The following is a 23,775-nucleotide window of genomic DNA, read 5'->3' on the forward strand; positions in this document are numbered from 1 at the left end:
AAGACCCACATGCTAAATTTGGTTCTGTTAGCTTGATTAGTTCTAGAGTTATGAGGAAATTTGTATTTCGTTTGTTTGAGAGCCCCCCCCCCCCTCCTAAAGAGGTAAGGGGTCCTCATTCATCATAGAAAAAATGGTTGCCTCCAAAAACACCCACATGCCAAATATGGTTCCATTTGCTTGATTAGTTCTCGAATTATGAAGAAATTTGTATTTCATTTGTGTAGAAGCCCCCCCTCTTAAAGTGGGGAGGGGTCCTAATTCATCATAGAAAATATTTTTGCCTCCAAAAACCTCCACATGCCAAATTTGGTTCTATTTGCTTGATTAGTTCTCGAGTTATGAGGAAATTTGATTGTTTAGTTGCAAGTTCATCTTTCTATCGGAATGTCGTCGGCACGATGTGAAATAAAGTGATCCTAATATAAATTTGAAATATAAAGTGTAAAGTGACATTCAAGTTATTGGTGTTATTGGTCGCCATCAAGCGCCTTTTATTCCACACCTACCCTTAGTGCTGCTGCTGATACGTTTGTACGACGATTATTTGACTCTTATTTCATACTACCTCTTAGCAACGTTTGCGCAACATTCATTCCACTCTTATTTCACTCTTTCACCACACTTGCTCTCAACAATGCTGCTGATTCGTCTGTGCGTATCATTCATTTCACATTTATTCCACACTTTCTTGCAGCTATGCTGCTGATGGCCCATTCCAGCGTTACGGGACACTATCCCTACTATGCAGATCGGTTCCTGTTTCATCAAATCCTTGGCATTCTAGTGGATAATAAAGTGCTATTTAAACAAATATTTTACAAGGTATTTGCCAAAAAAGTGGTGAAACAGGTGGCGATTCATACGGTAACAATGGGGGCCATTTGTGTCCCGTAACGCTGGAATGTGTCTGATACGTTTGCGCCACGTTCATTCCACCCTTATCCCACTATTATTCCACACACCCTCTCAGTAATGCTTCTGATACGTTTCCGCAATGCTTATTCCACTTTTATTCCACAATTCCTCTTAGCATAACGTCGAAACATGCATTTTCATGCTTGCCTTTAATTGATCGGTATTACACAGCTGCTGACACGTTTGCACAACGTTTATTCAATTCTTAGTCCACACTTACATAACAACATATTTATGTTGATTGCAGCCAGAAAAAATATTGGATATGACGTTTAAACAACAGCTACTTCAGCAAACTGCTTATTCAGCACCGGATTCAGCTACCACACAACTCTTATTCCACACCTGCTCTTTTAAGTGCTGCCATTTTGATCCTTGTTAATGTTATTTTAGAGCGGTTTTGATGTAATATTTGGTTATACGACAAATAAATACATTATCAACAGGAGAATATTACTCGTTGAAAAATTGTGGCATCGTTTTACATGACTCACATTTCCCTTTGGGAAGTGCGGTGAGAAGAATATACCGTTCTGATTCAAACTTAAAACAGTTTCAAACTTCGAACACTTATGCTGTAAAATGCTCACTAGCATAGCTAGTATCGTTAATTTGATAAAATATTATGCTTATTGTATACCACCGTGTTCGTTAGAATGTCCTCTATCCGGTGGTATACAATACGCATAATATTTTATCAAATTAGCGATACTAGCGAGCATTTTATTCTAAGTGTTCGAAGTTTGAAACTGTTTTAAGTTTGAATCAGAATGGTACAAAATATATTTTGCTTTTCCATGATTTGATCAAACCCCGCCATGCGCCTAGCCAGTGCAAAAGTGCGATTCACGGACGGGGCAAAAGTGCGATTCATGGATGAAACAAAAATGGATAGGTAATTATGTACAGTTTTAGCCACTGTATTACAGATACTAGAAATGGAAGATCTGCAGAAGACTGTGTGCAGGCCGAAGCAAAACAGTGTCTATCCGTTGTTGAAAAAAACGTTTGGTAAAGTTTCGATCTGACGGAGGCTGTCGAACACCAGCGGAAAATAAGAAAGGAAAAAATTGAGAATATTCCTTTCCAATAAGTTTCTCAGATTGAATATATTATAGTTTTGTTAGCTACTGCTGTGTTAATTTCATGAATTCAAGCTTCGAACTTTTGCTCCGCTAGTGAGGCAAAAGCACGAATCGGCATTTGATCAGAAAAATGAAGAATTTGTTTTGCATAACACTATTGCTTCGGATGATTTACAGTTGAATACGAAGATATTGAGTTATTGCGTCATATTCTTTATATCATGAAAATTTATGACACTTCAAACGTTGCACTTCTACCCCACTCTACTCTATTGTCCATTTTGTAGAAAGATTTATGATCGACTGATATAAATATCTTTCGAATTGGTTAAAAAATAGCCGAGTTATCAGCGCTTAAACCTGACCAATTTTAATGATGTTTGTTTTTTAGATTTTTTGGAATGACCGACATTCCAGTAAGACGCAGTCCTACGTCAAAACTATTCTGTTTTTCAAAACTAAACAATCATCCAAATCAAAGCAAATGAAACGATATGCATTGGCGGAACTAGGGGGGGGGGGCTAAGCCCTCCCTAGAAAAGATTTAGCCCCCCCCCGTAGAAAAATTGACTAAGTTTTTTAATTTTTGAAAAACCAATAGTTTGATAACTATAGGTACGAAAAACTTCAGAGTAAAGTTTATTTACATGACTGTTATAAGATTCCAGGCATTAATGTGCATTAAATTTAATATGCCGACGAAATAAAACGGTTGAAAAAAATTCCGAGGGCTATAGCCCCCCCTAGGAATGAGCGCTAGTTCCGTCAATGACGATATATAAGCTAAGCTAAAAGCCAAAAGCTAAAAATCGATTTTTGGCGAGGACATTTGTTTTTTCATGCATGCATGCAATTAGACGACGGCGGACCTAGAAACGATAGATGATATTGATTGCGGGCCAATGTTGTTGCTTCCGGTACAATTTCATTCGCAATTTTGTATTAAGGTGAAACTAGCACTCATCGATTCTGCCAATTTCAAAAGCAGCTTTTTTGTTTGAAACAAAAATTCTGTTCATGAAAATATATTCGCTGTGTTCAGATTGGCAAGAAGAATGCAGTGTATTTATATTTTTACAAACAGAACCTTGCTTTTGGGCAAAAACTGCTTCCGAAATTGAGATCTCCGACGAAAATTTAATGACTGCTAGTTTCCCGTTAACCGAATCCGGTACATCGAATTTGTACAATCTATACTATGCTATTTCACCATTTTTTTGGCGTTTCATAATAAAACTACAATTCGTCAAAACAATATTCGGACACCATTACGTTCGACTATTTTATAACAATATAACAACAATACAAACCATGGTGATATTTATTTCCAGAAAAAATATTAATTGTAAGACATTTTTTTTTATTTTAAAGTTTTTTTTAACCCAGAAGGTCATTCACCAATATATGACATTTGTTATCATGGTGAAGTCCATTTTGTATAATTAACAGAGATATGTTTTCTATAAATTGCATTCCGAATGTTACTAGAAATATTTTTACGTTTACAAGAACAGTTGAAATGCCATGTAATTGAAAACTATCAAAACCATAGAATATTTGGTACTGTAATTTTATTCATTTGTGTATTAAAAATGTCATAGTATCTATCATAAATTCATACATAATAGGCATCCTACTGACTGTAGAATCGAGTATAAAATCTTGTAGTATCGTTTGTCCTTATTCACTGAGAGCGGTGATGTACGATAGTACCAATGATACATACAAATGCTTTCTATTGTTTGATAAATTATGATCTGGAGGACATTTCGGGACTGCAATACTACTGGCAAGCAGTTAGTTAGTTTGCACTAGCAAATTGCGTTTCTGGTCGACCATCTATTTCTCTATCGAGCAATTATCATAATTTGGAATGTCGATCAAGAGTAGGGGTGTATTTAGACAAATAGCTTTCGCAACGGTAGATGGACATAGGCACTGGTTGCATCAATGATAACAGTATAATACGCAATGTTATGAAAGGTATATAGACAACTAGAGGCGAAAAAAGGATGCCATTATAAGGTACGATCTATGTAAGCGATTGTTTAATAACCCGAGAAATTTTTAATTTACGACGCTGTGCGGTGTGGTGCGAGCAAATCATCAACGCGTGATTATTAATTCATCAGTACATTCACCACATTCAAGGGTCTAAAGGTAGCCTAACACAATATGCCCAAATTATTTGGAAACTCTCTTTTTCGGTTATAACTTCTTTCACCAAAGCTTCTTTATAAAGTGGATTCTAGAATAATTGAATCGTTTGTTTAAACCCCACAAGCGCCATTTGACATAAATTAAATTTCATGAGTTTTTGATAGTTTCCAGTTTTCTCGCGGATTCTTACATCTTCTCTCAAATTCTGGAAAAAGGTTGGTTCCACAAAGTCAGTTTTTTGTTGTTTTTCTACAATTGTGTCAAAAGCACATGTGGGGTTTCTCAAACAAACGAGTCAAATAGTGACACTGCCTGGAGAGAAGTTCGTTAAAACGAACAAAATTTTATGTTTAATCGTTTGTTTGTTAGGCTACAGATCTATTTTATGGTTTTCTTCCTATATTTAGTCCTTTACTATGATGAAAAAGTACTCCAGTGTATGGTCACTTTTTACGAAATGAATACGTTTGAAGTTTTTCATCAAAGCCCGAAACTAGAGACTTTTTCGCACAATACCCAAAGTTTCTAGTGATGATATCAAGGTCGTTTGCGAAGACTCGGAGTTGGTTACTTTTACTGAAGATCGTTTCTCTTGTTTTGACGGACGTGTGCGCACGCCGGATTAGTGTTTTAGATTCATAATCGAATACCCGGATTTTTCTGAATATCGATTTACCTTTCACTTTTTTGTGCAAACGTGAGAACTGACGACTCTATTAACACGGGACACAACACGTATCGGTCTTACAAACATTTTTGTAAGAACGATACGAGTTATGTCCCGAGTTATAGTGATTTATTTAGCTATTTTAAATATTCATACGACAGGAATCAAGCATCGAAGAATAGATAATCTTTCACTCAAACTACATTTTCTTGCCTATTCAGAAAAAATATTATCTGGAAAAGCTTCTTTTATGGTTTAGTCATCGTAACTTGCACATTTATAGGATTTGTTAGTTATTTTTAATTAACTGCTAACATAACGTTAAAATCCGTTTTTAACTCGTTATGTTTCAGTCTACTATCTTTCTATTTCTTCGAGAAAAATCAGTAGCCCACCCATTGGCGTAGCTAGGAAATTTCCCTGGAGGGGGCCTAGGGGGTGCCTTCCAAAAAATTTTTGATTATGATCTTGTTACTCTGACTGTCACCGATAGCACAAGGTTTTGTAGGGAAATACCAGGCGGGCTTGATGAGGGTCCGCGCAATTACCAAAAATGTCGGGAGTACAACCAGCTATAGAAGATAATGCACGAACACGGTTTTCCGAATAAACTGACGCAACTGAGCAGACCTACATTGGTTAGAGTGTTGTGTTTCGTGTGCATCTCGGAGATACTTTCGAGTTACTTTGAGACGCGGCGAAAGTTGGGACAAGGTGACGGCTTATTTTGCATGCGATTTTTTGCGATGTTGAATACGCACTTGAAGGGGTGATTCGAAGAAATCGGAATCTAGGACGAGTGTTCTAAACATAAATGCGGCCAAGACCAAATACTCACAGGAAACAAACGCGTGTCTCTCGCGGACGGTAACTGTTGATGGCGACGATCTAGAAGTGGCAGATGGGTACGTGTATTTGGGATTGCTGGTGCACACGGACAACAACACTAGTAAGGGGATCTAGTTGGGTAATTAAGCGGGAAAATAGGCTTCCTTTGCCCTTCGCAAAACGCTAGGCATACGCTATGTTCGAGCGGAAGGTACTGCGGGTAATATTTGGCGGAGTACAAACTGTAAGTGGAGAAAAATGGCTCGACCAGGACGAAAGTGATTTGCGACTTCTGTGACTGGGAAATTTGTGACGAGTAACCCAAGATGTAATTGAATGGAGACGAATGCTTGAAACAGCATGAGCCGGGGTGGCTACTAAGCTACTGACGACGACGACAACTACGCTTTTGCTATGCCTAGTGAAAAAGAAAATATCTACACAGCGGGAACATATAGACTGTGCTTTTCCCGGTTTCCAATTCCAATGAGGAAAATTACTGGAGGGGGCCTGCAGAATTCTGGAGGGGGCCTGGTACCCCAGGCACCCCCTCTAGCTACGCCAATGAGCCCACCAGAAGAAACCTATTTCTGATGTCATTAGTGAGGATTTTCTTGTCCTGCCCACTGTAGCCTAGAATGAGTCGACCCATTGTAGCCTACCAACTTTCGCCAGATGTACGATGGGAATCTCTCCATGCAGTGCATGTAGTACGCGGTTTGTACGCTTCCGCCACTCTCCGCTTTCAGTTTGTACTCCTCCACATGTCATCCGCAGCACTTTACGCTCAAACGCGGTAAGGATGCGTATGTCCTCCTTGAGCGGTATCACAGCTTCAAGTTCATCCAGAACTAGAGGTTTAATAAAGGTTCGTACGGCGGCGTCTGCTTCTTGGTTGCAGCGTTTTACCCGATTTCCCGCTTGAATACGCTACTGGATCTCCTTTCTACTGTTGTTGTCCACGGTTACCAATGATACCAAATACACGAACCTATCTACCACTTCTAGTTCGTCATCGTTAACGGTTATCGGGGTCGTCTCCATTGAGCGTTCATGCATTTGGTCTTCAACACATTTATATTTATCCATATCTTCAGGTTTAGTTGAAAAATTTTCGGTGAAATAATGAAACTGATGAATATATCGCGTAACGTTTCAGCCTACTACTCTTCAGCTATCGTCTAACGCATTCTTCTAGTATTTACGCCACATTCATATCAGTTATTCAGCCTTCATCAGTGGGCTGGTTTTCCTTCCGTCCAACTGGCTTGTTGTTGGAGTAACAACAACAAGCCAGTTGGACGGAAGGAAAACCAGCCCACTGATGAAGGCTGAATAACTGATATGAATGTGGCGTAAATACTAGAAGAATGCGTCAGACGATAGCTGAAGAGTAGTAGGCTGAAACGTTACGCGATATATTCATCAGTTTCATTATTTCACCGAAAATTTTTCAACTAAACCTGAAGATAGTGATTTTGCGGTGACTTAAAATCAAAGAACATTTATATTTAGCCCAATCTCTCTAGACTCTGCTTTCAATCTGGCGTAGATTGCCTCGGCCGTTACAAAATTGCTAACTATAATATCAAAGCTGCGAAGCCAAGGAGTTGCCTGCTTTTGCTAAAGATTGTTTCACCTGTTGTTTGTTGAGATGCCCGCTCGTCGGATCAATTCCTCAATAGCGATGTTGAACAGCATGCAAGATAAGCCAGATCACCTTATCTCAACCGTTGCCGCGTCTTGAAGGAACTCGAGAATGTCCCAGAGATGCGTACGAAACAAATCACTCGATTCAATGTGGCTCCGACCAGTTTGTCCAGAAAATCGTGCTGATGCATTATTTGACATAGCTGGCCTCGATCGACTGTATCGTATGCAGCTTTGAAGTCAATCAGGATGTGATGCGTGGGTACGTTGTAACCCCGACATTTCTGTACGACCTGTCGAACGGTAAAAATCTGGTCCAAAGTATCACGATTCCCCATGTTTCGTCAGTTAGATCGATGCCGAACATTCCGATCCGTGATTACTTGGATGTTTGCTATACAGGGATGTCTCGATACAAGACAACCTTAACATAAAACAATTTGAATATAAAACATCTCTATACAAGACTATTTTAACATGGTAACATGTTTCCATGACGGACTAATACCAAATAAAATACAACCCACGGGGACTCAACCCGGCGAAATACTAACAAAACTACGTATTTAGTACGTGACGCTCATGGTGTTAAGACGTTCAAGACAATTTTTATAAAATTTGTACTTCTACTTCCGATAGGCATCCGAAGATGGCTGAAATAAACATAGGGGGCGTAACGCACAAAACTACAACCGAGTTATTCCATCACCGAGACAAATCAATATAACCCTGAATTATTTGTTTCCAGGTATCCTAATCCCGGTGTAGTGGCTATCCCTCGGTGTAGCATTTAGATTCTAAGATTTAGATCCTAACCCCGCAGAAGTCACGAATGACCCAAGTTGTTAAACTAACTATAATCAAGTAAAAACTACATGTTTCACCAGATTCGCTATTCTACATGCTGCTTTAATTTTGTTGTTGCATCCCTATCAACTTCGATCTTGTTCTATGTACAAGAAAAATGTTTTCTTTCGTTATTTTTTGACACTCGTTTTCAATCATATAACTATACCGTTGACGATATTTGCAATTTCCAGACCAAGCGTGTTTTTACAAACAGTCTGTAAGTGCAGTTCTTTTATTTTCAATTAATTTAAAACTTTCCGTCATTATCCGACAAGATAATTATTAATCACAAGTATTATGAACCAACCAATCAACTTCTGAAAAAAGAAACAAGGGAAGTCTTTTTGTCACTTTACATCAATCACTATCTGATGATTTTATCAAAATGCTTCGAAACTTAGATTTTCAAAAAAGCAGAATTCAGTACAATGTTTTGCTGCATTTTTCCGACTGCTCAGGCAACATAACGATGATCAATCTATGCTGGTATGGCGAAACTCGCTAACGCAGATATGCCCGTGCACGAAAATAACGAACAATAAAATATTTGTTACATTGTTAGCATTTTCCTTCGGCGTTTGCTTCCAGTGAGCGTACGTATTTTGCTTTACAGTACACGTTAAATTTTTTTATTCTAGCTGACAATCGTACAGTCCTGCTGTGCGGTAGGACATCGGTACCACTATAGAGGCCAGTAGAGAGCCTCCAGTAGACTCTTTCGTTTCATTTGTACGTATGTTACAGGAAGACCACGTTGAATTCTTTGCTGCTATGTCTATCCCTTGTATGTCGTACATTTGTGGTTTTAGGAGCATTTAGTATTTTCATCCTACAATGTGTAGTGCCAGTAAAGAATGTCGATGGTTTTTTTTGCTTAGGATATGCTCAGTAGAGACATCTCGGAGTAAATATACTGAGACCACTCCAATACGATTTGTTTCTGCGGTTTTATTACTTTTCCTCCACATGGGTTCGAATTGAAATTTCAACAGTAAAGTGATTCCATTACAATCAAGAATCATGATAGTAGGTATGTTCGACCTGTGTTTTTACTAAAAATCACAAAAAGATTTAATTTTTAAAACGCACCATAGTCTCTCATAGGCGAAAAATGCGATTTAGAACTGTATCACATTGTCCCTTAAAAATCAGTCTCGTCACTTCGAGCAGTGAATTTGTAATTGGATCGTAAACCGCGGGTCATTTCCCCTCCCTTAACGACAACGATGCAAATGAATTTGTCAAAAAAAACACCAGTGGCCGCAACCTCTAAGCACAGTTAGTAAGCTTTTCGGGTCATGGCAAGCAGAACAACCGAAAAAGAGCCATATATTCTGAAACATTAAACGCCAACCAATGACTTTTCATTTATTCTGAGTGGATACTTTACCCTCGGTTCACGTTAAACATTTCATTCCGAGCCCGGGCCACCTTGCAATCATACGAATAGGAAATTCTGTGCCTGCCAACGTTTACAGCGCAGTTTCAAAAAAAGATACAGATAGGCGACCATTCTATACTGCTTTGCAATACCGACTCATTTCGCTGTTCCCCGGATAGTCGTGATTGAGGAAAAATGTAAAAAATGTATCATATTAATTACAGCGTAGAGTCAGGAAAACACAAACACATAAAACTAGAAAACTATCGATATCTGTGTTAAAAGCATGAAAATGAGAGAAATCTTAATTCTCTTTTAGGAAGTATTTACATGTTTTATATATTCATCGAGAATCAGTAGACATTAGGGCAGCGCTACGTAGCGAAAATCTGCGATGAGCAAAGACTTTAACACTTTTTTCAACTTCGATATTAATGAAATGTTTCTTCAATAGGAGAAAATACATTGAAATAATCACAATACACAAGAAATAAATTAAACAAATATATGACATATATCTAGTACTATAACAGCTTATTCCAGACTAGATTCAAATAAACAAACTTGTATATTGCAAAGAAAAACAATTGGAATAATTTGTCCTCAATCACAATAATTGAACAGTTTTAGTAAAAACAGCAGCCATTTTTAGTGATGGAAAACGATACTGATGTCGAATTATTGTTTTTATATTACAATTCCTTTCAATTTACTTTAGTAAGTACGTGTTAAATTTATATATCTGTTTATTAAATTCAACTGTACATCTGTCATGTTTTGAATCAAAACATTCCGAATAAAATGTATCTTTGAGCTAAATTTGCCTTGTCAGTTCTATATGATGACAATCCGTCTCAATCAACCGTCAACAATCTGGTTTGAGCGCCAAATGTTTCGCAGACCTGCAAAGGCGCCAGGAAGGTCAGGTCCTGATCCGTGTGGCTATATCAGTCTTGGTACCACGATCGGGCGTTGTCTGGCTACCAAGATATTGAAAGGCGTCTATCTGCTCAACTTGTTGTCCCGCTACTGTGAAATTGGTAGGCTTTGTCAGTGTTTAATACCATAGATTTAGTTTTTGTTACATTGACTGTAAGACCTGCTGCTTGGTAGCTCTCGAATGTATCTTTGAGCTAAATTTGCCTTGTCAGTTCTATATGATGACAATCCGTCAATCCGTCTGCACATTGCTAAAAGCCTTGAGGGAGCCCTGAACCAATAGCTAAATATTAGAACTTTAACTACAGCTTTCACGGATGATTTGAAGATGCTGATGAATGCCGAATGCTCATGAAATCCGGTGTTCATTTATCTTTATTATTGCCCTTTTTATGACTATTTAGATTACTGTGATAATCATTTAATGAAACATCGCATTTTGCACTGTTAATCTGACACTAGAGTGGCTTTTAATTTGATCAACTTATGAGTTAGACTTCTTTTTCTTCTTGCCCTTCTTTTTCACTTCATTTTGCTTGAGCAAAATCGTGTGCGAAATTCGGCTGTGATAATCGTGTAAATCGGGGTAGTCTAAATAGGGGCAAATGACGCAATACACCTCATCACACTATTTTATCCGATCAATATTGAATTAATGAATACTGAATTAATCTCAGATTACTGCTTGGTTCGACTCATGCAACTTCCAGCATTGGACAAAAGGTAGGAGTCAAAATGACTACTTGTCAAGCATAGCAACCAATACACCCCCCTACCTTTCCGCTCTTCCCCACCTTCACCAAAAAAAATTTTCATTTCTTTCCCCTACCGTCCCTTCATCAATTGTAGAACCATCGTTTCAAAAAATATTAATATATATATATGACCGCATTTCAAGGTCAAGCCTAAAAAAAAACTTGAGATTAGTCTATAACCAAGTTGAGTTAATATATCTCCATGTTTTAAAAGGAGAGATCACTCATTTTTGATAAATAGATACTGTAGTACCTAGTATTTCGCATGCCATATTACTTATTTTTACTTACTTATGGGTCCATGTGCGCCGGTCCGACCAAAGGAATGAAATCAGAGATCTCCATTGTTGACGATTACCCGCCATAGCTTTTACTTGTCGCCAGGATAAGTTCTCGTCTACAATCTGGATGTCGTTGGCTAAGTTGCGCGTCTGCCTCTTCTACGCGGATTCCAGTCGAGTGCTTCTCTCCATATCTCGTTCGCTCCGTTCCTCAAGGTATGACCGACCCACTTCCACCTACGTTCACGAATTTCTGTGGCTATCGACCGTTGATGACATCGACAATGGAGTTCTTCATTGGATATCCAGTTGTCAGGCCACCAGGCACGAAAGATATATCGCAGGCACCGGTTCATAAATACCTGTAGCTTTTGCGTTATCTCCGCTGAGACGCACCACGTTTCGCAAGCATACAGCAGTACGGATTAAACGTTTGAGTTGAAAATTCGGGTTTTCGTATATAGAGCGATTCTGGTTTGAGCGCCAAATGTTTCGCAGACCTGCAAAGGCGCCAGGAAGGTCAGGTCCTGATCCGTGTGGCTATATCAGTCTTGGTACCACGATCGGGCGTTGTCTGGCTACCAAGATATTGAAAGGCGTCTATCTGCTCAACTTGTTGTCCCGCTACTGTGAAATTGGTAGGCTTTGTCAGTGTTTAATACCATAGATTTAGTTTTTGTTACATTGACTGTAAGACCTGCTGCTTGGTAGCTCTCGAAGAGGTTTGCTTGCTTGCTCTGATGACTCTGAGCCTCGATGAGATGAAATAGCTTATCTGGAACTCCTCTACGTCTAAGTGCGTCCCAGATGTTTTCGTGCTTGCGACGGTCGAACGCCTTTTCGAAGTCAACGAACACCAGCAGAAAAGAGTCCTGGAATTCGTTGATCTGCTCCAATATAATGCAAAGCGTTGTGATATGGGCTCCACATGATCGGCCAGCACGGAATCCGGCTTGCTGCCGCCGGAGACTTTACTTACTTATGTGTCCATGTCCGCCGGTCCGGCAGAACAAAGGGATGAAATCAGAGATCTCCACTACTGACGGTTACCCGCCATGGCTTTTACCTATCGCCAGGACAGGTTCTCGTCTACAGCCCGGATGTCGTTGGCTAAGCTCCGTCGCCATGAGCCTCTGGGTCTGCCTCTTCTTGTGGATCCCAGTCGAGTGCTTCTCTGCAAATCTCGTTCGCTCCTTTCCTCAAGGTGTGTCCGATCCACTTCTACCTACGTTCACGAATTTCTGTGGCTATCGGCCGTTGATGACACCTACGATGGAGTTCCTCATTGGATATCCAGTTATCAGGCCACCAGGCACGAATGATGTATCGCAGGCAACGGTTAATGAATACCTGCAGTTTTTGCGTTGGCGTTGTGCGAGCAATACAATGTCGTCGGCTAGGTCGAGGTCATTTAGCTGCTCCATCGTTAGATGATTCCAAGGCAATCCTCGATTTGGTCTACTGTCAATTGCTCCAACTAATATCTCATCCATAACGATGAGAAACAGATACGGTGATAAAATGCAGCCCTGTCTCACGCCAGCAGTAACCCTTATGGGGTCGGACAAGACGCCGTCGTGCAAAAGCTTGCACGAGAACGCCCCGTACTGAGCCTCGATGAGATGGACCAGCTTATCTGGAACTCCTCTACGCCTAAGTGTGCCCAGATGTTTTCGTGATTGAGTCGATAGAACGCCTTTTCGAAGTCAACGAACACCAGCAGCAGAGAGTCCTGGAATTCGTTGATCTGCTCCAATATAATGCGGAGCGTTGTGATATGGTCTATACATGATCGGCCAGCATGGAATCCAGCTTGCTGCCGCCGGAGAGTAGCGTCGATTTTCTCCTGGATCCGGTTGAGGATTACCTTACAGAGTACTTTGAGAGTAATACAGAGCAACGTGATACCCCGCCATTCAGTTAGGTCTCCTTTCTTAGGGACTTTGACCTTTGGATGCAGGGCATATCCAGTCCACCGGAAAAGTTGCGGTTTCCTATATATTGCTGAAAAGCTGATGCATCATCTGGGCTCACAAAGATGGGTCAGCTTTGAGCATTTCGGCTAAAATACGATCTATCCCTGGCGCTCTATTGGATTTCATACTCTTGATGACTGCTACAATTTCATCCAGCGATGGCGCCTCCGAGTTCACGCGATTGATTCTACGAACTGTAGGCGTCATACGCTGCTGGTTTTGTTGGTCTCTGACATTTGACACTCGGAAGAGTTGTTCAAAATGTTCAGTCCATCGCTTAAGCTGTTCTGTACGGTCAGTCAATAGCTGACCAGCTCTGTCCTTTAGCGGCATCTTTGTATTCATCCTGGCACCACTAAGGCGGCGAGAAATATCGTACAACAAACGGATATCACCATTGGCGGTGGCGGTTTCTCCTTGTTCGGCTAGGGAGTTAGTCCAAGCTCTCTAGTCCCGCCAACAAGCTCGTTTAGCAGGCTCTCCAGTTCGGCGTTTCGTTGACGGACAGCTGTCTTAGCCGACGTTGGGCTGTTGGGCGACGCATTCCTGCACAAGCTATCGCAGCTTGGTTACGAGACTATTACTTACAACATGTTGTAACGTTTACTAGAGGGCGACGGGCTTAAGGGGAAACCGAAAATGGTTCAAAGATGGCTGGATAAATGGCTACCGTTCGATGCATGTATTGTTTTGTGCCTTAAAAATGCATATGTATTGGCAGAGCACGTAATCAGTGCAGTGCAGTGCAGTGTAGAATTTCCTAAATCTTGTCATTCCATTTATCGACCCGGTATATATCAACAAACGCTCAATAAAACATAATTGCTAATGGAAAATAAATTCAACGGATCATATAGATCATTACGCGTTCATAAAACGTATAATCTGGAATTAGTTAAGAGATATTTGGTTGCGAACATATTTCGTTGCACTAGTGCTTTCCGAAAAAACAGCACCACGGTCTCCAAGTTTTGCCACATGAATGAGCTTTTAAAGAGCTTTCTGCTTTTGCCGCATCGATAAGCTTACAGAATGTAAACAAACTAACAGCTGACCAGCAATAAAAAACTCGCTTTAATGCAAGCGGATTAATTAGCCATCCTATTGAATGCATAGGATCAATAGGATTGCTGCTGCAGACCTTAGATGAATGCTTGATAAATACAATAAACCATATTTCGCGATGTCCGTAGTCGGTGCGGTTGGACGCGGATCAGCTGTGTTCATATTTGCAAGCTCTGCCATTTGACATATATTACCAATACTAATGCAACATTCAAATAAACGTTTAGGTTTTTGACGAACACATGAGTGATACAGTGTGTATCGCTCTAACACAATAACGTTTGCCACTTTTGGTGCGTCCTTAATATAAAGGCGCCAAAGGCCAAAAGCGAGTATTCTTCCGTTATTGTAAACAATCCGGCATTTAGTTGTTGTACGTTGCAGCACGAATCTTGTACTGATGAAGTATGGATCTACTATCAAAATGCGAGGGGATTAAGGACAAAAATCGACGAGTTATTCCTAGCTTCAATCGACTGCGGTTATGACGTCATCATTTTAACTGAATCTGGCTTGAATGACTGCATCAACTCTGTGCAACTGTTTGGTTCCGCTTTCAATGTTTTCCGCTGCGACCGTTCATCCCGCGACAGCCATAAGACTAGTTTTGGAGGAGTTCTAATTGCAGTCGCTGCTAAATACGTCAGCTCGGCCATCGAGACGCGCAACGGCGCTACAATTGAGCAGGTATGTGTTACGACCACAATTCATGGAAGGAAATTTTCGTTATGTGCTGTTTATCTGCCGCCGGACAAAAGCCGTGAGGTTGCAGCTTTCGAACAACACGTTGCATCGATCCGGGATATATGCGATAATGCAGCACCAAATGAAATCATACTAGTATGTGGTGATTACAATCAACCACACTTGCATTGGTCCATTAACGACGGCTGTGTCAGTTGCAGCAATACTAGCATGTTTACACCGTGTAGCAGCACGCTTATTGATGGAATGGATTTTTGAACCTTCATCAACAAAATTCTATACAGAATCATCTCAACCGAACTCTTGACCTGGTCTTCACTAGTTCTGATTCAGTCGATATCAACGAATGTGCAGCGCCGCTGCTTCGAGTTGATCCCCTTCATCCTCCTCTAGTTTTGTCAATTTCTTTTTCTGCTGATGCAGCTGCCAGGAATGTTGACACCAGTGCTGAACATAGTCTCAACTTCCGGAAAATCGACTTCGATGTTTTACTCGACTACTTGTCAGGATTAAATTGGAACGCAATACTCAACTATAGTGACGTAGATGATAAGGCTGAAAGTTTTTGTTCATGCATTTGTGAATGGTTGTCATTGAACGTACCGGTTAGCAGACGCCCCAACTCTCCAGCGTGGAGCACCGCTGAATTGAGAAGATTAAAGCGAGTGCGTAATGCCCATCTGCGTCGACTTCGGCGTTATCGTTCTGCTGAATCAAAGAACGCATTTCGATCTTCTAGCAACGCCTATCGAAAACTAAACTCATGGCTATACAAATCGGATTACTGCGCGTACAATCTAATTTAAGGCATAATCCAAAATGCTTCTGGAACTTTGTCAACTCAAAGAGGAAAAATTCAGCTATACCGTCACTTACGTTTTTGGATAATGAGCAGTCGTCTTCGGAATGGGAAACCTGCGAACAGTTCGTAAAATTCTTTGCTTCTGTTTTTGTATCGGACGTTACTTTAGACCAAAAAATTGAACAAGCAATTGTTGATGTTCCTGCTAACATCGTTGATTTGGACACATTCGAGGTTACTCAACCCTCGATCTTGGCTGCAATTAACAAAATGAAGAGTTCTTTTTCTCCTGGTCCTGATGGAATTCCTGCTGTCGTTTATCGCCGTTGCGCTACGTCACTTGCTTATCCACTCAGCCTGATATTTAACAGCTCTTTCGAACAGCGTAAATTTCCAAAAATCTGGAAGCAATCGCTCATGTTCCCCGTATTCAAGAAAGGTGACAGAAGAAATGTTCGTAATTATCGTGGAATTACCAGTCTATCGGCAGCATCGAAATTATTCGAGATAATCGTCTCGCAAAGTATTGTTTCTGGCGTAAAATGCTATATCTCTCCAGATCAACATGGTTTTATGCCTGACCGATCGGTTACCACGAATTTACTGAATTTCACGTTCACTTGTTTCACACAAATCGAATCCAAAGGTCAGGTTGACGTGGTTTATACTGACCTCAAAGCAGCCTTTGATAGAATTGACCATCGCATACTTTTGCATAAGCTGCGTCATCTGGGAGCCTCAGATAATTTGACCGAATGGCTTCGCTCTTACCTTTGCCATAGAACACTACGCGTGAAATTGGGAACATGTATTTCGACACCGTTTGGTAACTTGAGTGGAGTACCTCAGGGGAGCAACCTGGGGCCTTTGCTGTTTACGATATTTTTCAACGATGTTGCATCTTTGCTCGATGGTGACTGTAAACTGGTTTATGCTGACGATTTTAAACTATACTCTGTAGTGAGATGTATCGACGACTGTTACCGTTTACAAGGATTGCTAAATACTTTTATTGATTAGTGTCAACGCAACAAACTGATTGTCAGCGTCCCTAAATGCTCCGTCATGACATTTCATCGCATTGCACAACCAATCGACTACCACATAGAAGACATTAAGCTCAACAGAGTCGAAGAGATTAGTGACCTTGGAGTTCTGATGGATAAGAAACTTACCTTTGCCAATCATCGAGGAGCTATCATCGCTAAAGATAACCGACAGACCGAAAATAGCGAAAGATTTCAACGATCCTTACAGCCTTAAAGCCTTATATTGCTCATTGGTTCGTCCCATTCTGGAGAATGCAGCGCTTATATGGCTACCTCATCAAATAACATGGGACATACGAATAGAGAGAGTACAAAAACGGTTTCTTCGCGTTGCTCTGCGTAATTTGCCATGGCGTGACCCTCTAAACCTTCTTCCTTATCGCGATCGCTGCAAACTAATCAACCTTGACACTTTGACCAGACGCCGGAAAATTCAACAGGTAACTTTTGTTGCCAAGCTTCTAAACAACGAGGTCGACTGTCCACGATTGCTATCGCTACTTGATCTCAGAATTCCATCGCGGTCCCTTAGGAATGCTACGTTACTTCAACCAATATTTCATCGCACAGCGTTTGGATACAATGAGCCTATATCATCGATGATACGTGCTTTCGCCTCTGTTGACGAGTTGTTCGAGTTTGGTGAAAGTTCCAGCACTTTCTCGCGTAGAATAACTAAATCTGACGTTTTTGCTGTTTGAAAATTGTGATATTTTTATTCATTAAGACAGTATGTTAGATGAATACAATAAACAAATAATAATAATAATAATAATAATAAACCCAACAAAAACAGTGGGCCATTCAATAGGCGAAGAACACATACTGCTACTCCCCCTATACTTATTGGTGTTAGACTAATCTTCAATAATGAAATTTAACTCCTCAGTATAATTCGGCAGCCCATCTAGATTATGCTGTTAAGAAAGCATCTTGTTGAAAATACAGGGTTGTAGACTAAACAGTTAAACAGTGAACTGCGCACAAATGGGGGATTCCTAACTGGACACAGTCCCGCTCTTCATCATTTGAAGACTATCGGATGATAGAAACACTTGCCGCTTTTGTAATTCTGAACTTGAAATTTCTGCGCATCTGCTCGGTAATTGCGAGGCTCTTACTTTATTAGGAGGCATAACCACGCATAACTTCTTCGACAATTTCGTTCTTATTCCATATCGAGTATAGAACCAAAAACCTAAAAGGTCATTGATTTTATTAACCATGTAGAATTTAGGTACAGTATTACAACTATCTATCTCAATTTCATCAATGGGTATGAACAGTCCGTAAACTCAGTACAGAAAATGAAGTCTGCCCTAAAACACGATCATTTAGATTATAGATCATTACACGGGAGCTCCTAACCACACTTTTTTGACAGCACTTGGTGGTTTGTTTACGTGGTGTTAAATTTTGAATTGAGTTTTCTATCTTTGTCCGGCAGATAATGATAGAAATTTATAGTTTTTATTGAAGAGAAAGTGCCTTACATGCATTTTACAGAAATTGATGCAGTAATCCTTCACAAAATTTCAAATCGAAACTGCTGGATGTGACAAAAACATGTAAACAAACCACCAAGTGGTGTCATTTGACGGCAAAATGACGTCATCGCAAAATGATCTATCACGGTGATCTGTAATCCAATGCCCTTTTGGCATACAAAAAGGGCCTCGCTTCTTAATCTGCACAGGTCCTCGCGTGCTGTAACGCCGGCTCTGCGCTAACGCAACATTCGATATAAAAGAAAAAGAAAAAAGTCCAAAACGTAAACAAGGGCGCCAGTATCTGTCAATTGATGGTTTGTTCTATTCGCTATGACGGCGTTGCTGATATTATTCAGGGTTTTGCATGAGAAAAGAAGAAAAGGAAGTATTTTTGCTTTTGTTATTACGCACACGTTGACAGTTCGGTATGAGATTTTCTGTAAAAGTGCGAGCAGCCTGTGAAATCTTTTCCATTGCCGTCATCGCGAATAGCGAGGAATCAGGATGAATTAAAAACTTTAAAAAAAGTTATTGTGGACTTCCGCCGTTTTAACCTCCCACGGGAAAATTAATAGCGTGGTTATTTTCTATGCGACCCACACATGCTTGCAATTTAGCAATTTAAACCATCAGTTTTTTGTTATTTCCTCCCCACTGCATCACTCCTTGCTTGACTACTGTGTTACCTGACTCACTGCGAAATGCGTTGTATTCGCGGGATCGTGTTGGTTCGAACGGTTTCGAAAAATATCGCCCTTGTATCGAAAATATCGTTAATTTTGATCACTAAAAATAACGTACTTAAACGTTATATTTCATGTGCCAGTAGTACGCAATAATTGTATTGTGAAACTTAATTGTTATTTATGCAACTTTTTACAAATTAAATGCAATAACAAAAGCACAACTTATAAAAAATCGTTTGTTATCGATATTAGCTGCATATGCGTTATAAACGAATAAAACGTATGGTTACGTTTTATTTCAATAATACGCATATTCGCAGTGAGTCAGGTAAAACAGTAGCATATTTTCAATGTATTTGGTAAGTACAGGATAATTATTAGTAAAATATGATTTTGCGTAAGACTCGCAAAATTGCTGCAAAGCACAGCGTTGTCAACCTTCCAGATTACCACAATAGATCAAAATAATGGTCGCAGTGGTCAAACCTTCCGACAAAAAAAAACCTTCCAGATTCGTCGGATTCGGATTTCCAGACTTTTTGACGCCTACCCAGGTAACCAATAAGCATTAGTATAAGCAGTAAATCAATCGTTAATTAGCATCCCTGGCGTTTTATACTGCAGGTTGCTGTTTATTCAGCCTGTACGAGCGGTGCCACCATCAAAGCCTCGTCCAGACTGCATAACTGTTGTAAATTGGCATCCACAATTCTATTTAAATTCTTTTTGTCGGTACTAGCTGGAAATAAGCATTGTCAGCACTATAAGAGGGCTAGCAGTAAAGTAAACGCATATTTTGCCAAAATAGCATTTAAGTAGCATTTAAGGCAACTTGAATGCTTATTGGCTTGCATTTAAATTGCATTGAAAACGCCTATTGGTTACCTGGACCAAAAAAAGACGTTGGACAACAAAAGACGTTGGACAAAAAAAGATGTTTTCAAACATTGTGTTCCATTAGATCAAATGGCAGCCAAATTTTTTCCAGACATTTTTATTCTTGTTTTCCAGATTATCAAAAAAAAACGGTTGGAATGCCAGCGTTTCCACAATAGTTTCGTAAGGCATAATAAAACTTCATTAGAATTATGGTTTAAAAAGTGATGAGAGATTGTGGAAAAACATTTGTTTTATAAGGTTAGAGGAAATTTTTGAAACCAAATGGTGACATCAGATTTTTTTTTTTTAATATTGTTCAAGTGAAAATTTTGTCGCTGCTGTAAGGACAATCGACATGTCTTCTTCGGCACTCGAAAAAAAGGAAATTTTACTATTAGAAATCCTTTAATGAAAAAAAAAAAGATATAAATAGGTCTCAGCTCAGTTTTATTGATCGCGCATGATTGCCTACTAAATAACAAAATTTTACATTGTTTAAATTTTACATAAAAATTATTTTGCACACATTCATTCGTGCCTAAATTATCTTATTATAGCCCGGGGTCGGGCTTGTAAATCTTTCCTAAGAAAACTCCAAACTCTTCAAAACAGATGCTTGAAAGTTATTTTCAATAAACCAGTATTGTTTCCTACCTTGCAACTATATTCCAATAACTCTCATAACATTCTTCCAACTAATGGCCTCTGTGACTTTCAATCAATAATTTTTGTTCACGACACGCTGCATAATAGTTGCTTCCATCATTCCGTTCAACTGCCTTCTATTGATCATAGGTATCCAACTAGAAATACAAACAATTTACGGTTATCGAGAGTGTTAGACTTTTCGAAGTCCGTTGGTTCGACGAGACTCGAACTAAAATAAATTTTATTAGCGAATATGAAGTTATGAATATGAAGTTAACAGAAGTTTATGCGTGTTACTCACAATTAGTCTGTGACTAAGATGAACTTTGATGACATGTTTCCGACGATAGGAAATTGTTGCGGTTATAACTATATAACAAATTACTAATTAGTCTGTATACAAAAGAATGATTCAACTAAAGTTACTCTAGTGATAAGGTTTGAGCGGTTGTCTTATCACGATAACCGTTCTAATAGCTAATCCTAACCTAAGCAGAAATTGTAATTATTCACTGATATACTGCACCATATAATATAATGATTACTACCTTTATGTAGCTAATAGATTAATAATTAAAAGGTAATTAATACATATTCGATTTCTGAACTACTTTAAATAATAGCACTTACAGCAATAATAGAATTGCCGATGCGTTTTATAATCGTAACGATGGCCGTAGCCATGATTTGGCAAAAGGTTTAAGCTTCTTCTGTTTGCTACTTATATAAACTCGATGACGATAAAAGTCGATGACGATCAAATCGATGACGGATAAATCACAGGGCTGTATGAATTTATCCTAATAGGGGTTACTTGAAATTTACGTCGCAACAAAGAGCTTACACAACGCTTGGTCAAAAGAATTTAATTTAAGAATGTATGAATTTATCCTAATTGAAATTTACGTCGCAACACCCCCGCCCGTAATGCCTATAGTTAGTTGGCCTTACCCATATCTACTACATCTAGCAGAGCCACCTTTGTCGCTGGTTGTTGCAGCACATCTACATTTTGTTTGAATATCCATTCTCCTAAGCTGCCCGCCTGCAGATGGATATGTTCTAATCATCTGTCCGCGAATCCATCGTAGGTTCCTCTTTAGAAGTTTGGTTGCTCAGATGCAGCAATTTATGATGCAGTTCTTGGCATCCCATTACACCACATGGCTGCTTTGTCCTACAAGGCCAATTACTGTGGTACGTGAGACAGTGCTTACACAAGTTATTTTGCGTAATGAACTTCATTCGCTCTGGGAGAGTGAATTCGGAGAACTTTTCACAATTACGGATTTTGTGGTCGACTCTTTGGCATACGCAGCAAGGTTTGGTTTCGGTGGTTCCTCCAAACGTCGGTATATTTCCTTCGCTGTTCAGTTTACGTTCATCGTTGGCCGCTACAAGTTGTTCCTCATCTGAAGAATGTGTGTTCAAGAACCCTTCCTTCTCCTTTTTACCTTTGTTATACTATAACAAAGGTTTAGGAATTGGTCGAAAAACACGAAATCGATCCGAGGCCCGGAGGGCCGAGCCACATATACCAATCGACAGGGTTCGACGAACTGAGCAATGTCTGTGTGTGTGTGTGTGTGTGTATGTGTGTATGTATGTGCGGGGCGCAACTTTTCTATCGCCTGTTTCTCGGAGATGGCTGAACCGATTTGTTCGCTATTAGTCTCATTTGAAAGGTATTATTGCCTAGTATATCACTATTGAATTGTTTCGTGGTCCGACTTTTCGTTTGAAAGTTATAAGTAAAAACGTGAAAATTACGTGACACGATTTTCTCCGGAACCAAATGACCGATTTCATCGATCTTAGTATCGAATGAAAGCTCTTAGTAAGACTAAATTTTTCGAATAAATTTTATTGAAAACAAATGAGTAGTTTAAAAGTTATGTTTAAAAAACCTGTTTTGACAAGGTAATAATTATCGCCTGTTTCTTAGAGATGGCTAAACCGATTTAGGCGCTATTAGTCTCATTTGAAAGGTAACATAGCCTAATAGATCACTATTGATTTGGTTTTTGATCGGACGTTTAATTTGGAAGTTATGAGCAATTGAATATAACACATTAAAATTTACAATAATTTATAACGATTTCATCCAAGATAGTTTATCTAGTTTGATTTATTTTGGCATCAAAGTGGAGGATCTGGCTACACTGCTAGCAACGGATACGCAGAAACTACGCGCTCCTAAGTTTTAATTATTTTGTGAGAAATTGTGCAGGATATTTGCGAAAAAAGTTGTCGGAATCATTCGGTTGGCTTCAACGCATGCGGGAAAAGTGGATTTTGTTAGGTGAAAGCTAAGATTACCGTGAAATATGTCGAAGAAAATATTGTGTTTTCTGTGATTAAAAGTGTGGTGTGGAACACATGGAAAAGAATCGGAGTATGCAGTACGTAACCGAAGAGCTAAATACGTTCCCAAGTGAAAATGTCCATATATGATTCAGGGAAGTGCAAGAAAAAAATGCTTTCAGATGATAAATCGATCAGTCCATAAGTTTTTTTAGGATGGACGACAATGCCACATTGCAGTTAGGAGTCAATATGATGAGTGATTTTAGATCTTATATTTTATTGATTTGTAAATATGAAACCACTAGAAGACCCGGCAAACTTCGTACTGCCACAAATTGGGCTAAATATACGATATGTAAACTTCAGATGAACTCCTGCTGCGTTTTAGAAAAAGGGATATTTTCTAGGTATAAGTCAAGTTTTGCCGTTGTCTAAGGAGTTCTGCGTTTGGTTTATTAAACGGTGGGATTTCAGAGAATGTCTAAATTTAACAACTGTATTAAGTCATTAGTAAGAAATGCATATCGGTGTAAAAGTTGGTTTGCCAATCCCAGCAATATAAACAGTCGTGTTTGTGGTAGTTGCATTGAGTCTTGTTTTATAAACTCTGCTGGTTAAAAATAGTAATACTGGATGTTAATATATTTGTTGTAAA

At 39.4% G+C, this 23,775-nt stretch overlaps 1 protein-coding gene across 1 annotated transcript in view; it reads left to right on the forward strand.

The window, feature by feature from the left end:
* The window catches only part of LOC128745994 (uncharacterized), a 67,934-nt gene extending 50,610 nt beyond the window's left edge, over positions 1–17,324 (forward strand). The window contains exons 4-7 of the mRNA XM_053843048.1: positions 14,939–15,448; positions 15,544–15,924; positions 15,999–17,021; positions 17,082–17,324. Of these exons, the coding sequence (XP_053699023.1) occupies positions 14,939–15,448; positions 15,544–15,924; positions 15,999–17,021; positions 17,082–17,324 (2,157 nt within the window). The remainder of the gene's footprint in view (positions 1–14,938; positions 15,449–15,543; positions 15,925–15,998; positions 17,022–17,081) is intronic.
* The last annotated feature ends 6,451 nt before the right edge of the window (positions 17,325–23,775 follow it).

Source organism: Sabethes cyaneus, chromosome 1, assembly GCF_943734655.1.
Source record: "Sabethes cyaneus chromosome 1, idSabCyanKW18_F2, whole genome shotgun sequence".
Classification (NCBI taxonomy): Eukaryota; Metazoa; Arthropoda; class Insecta; order Diptera; family Culicidae; genus Sabethes; species Sabethes cyaneus.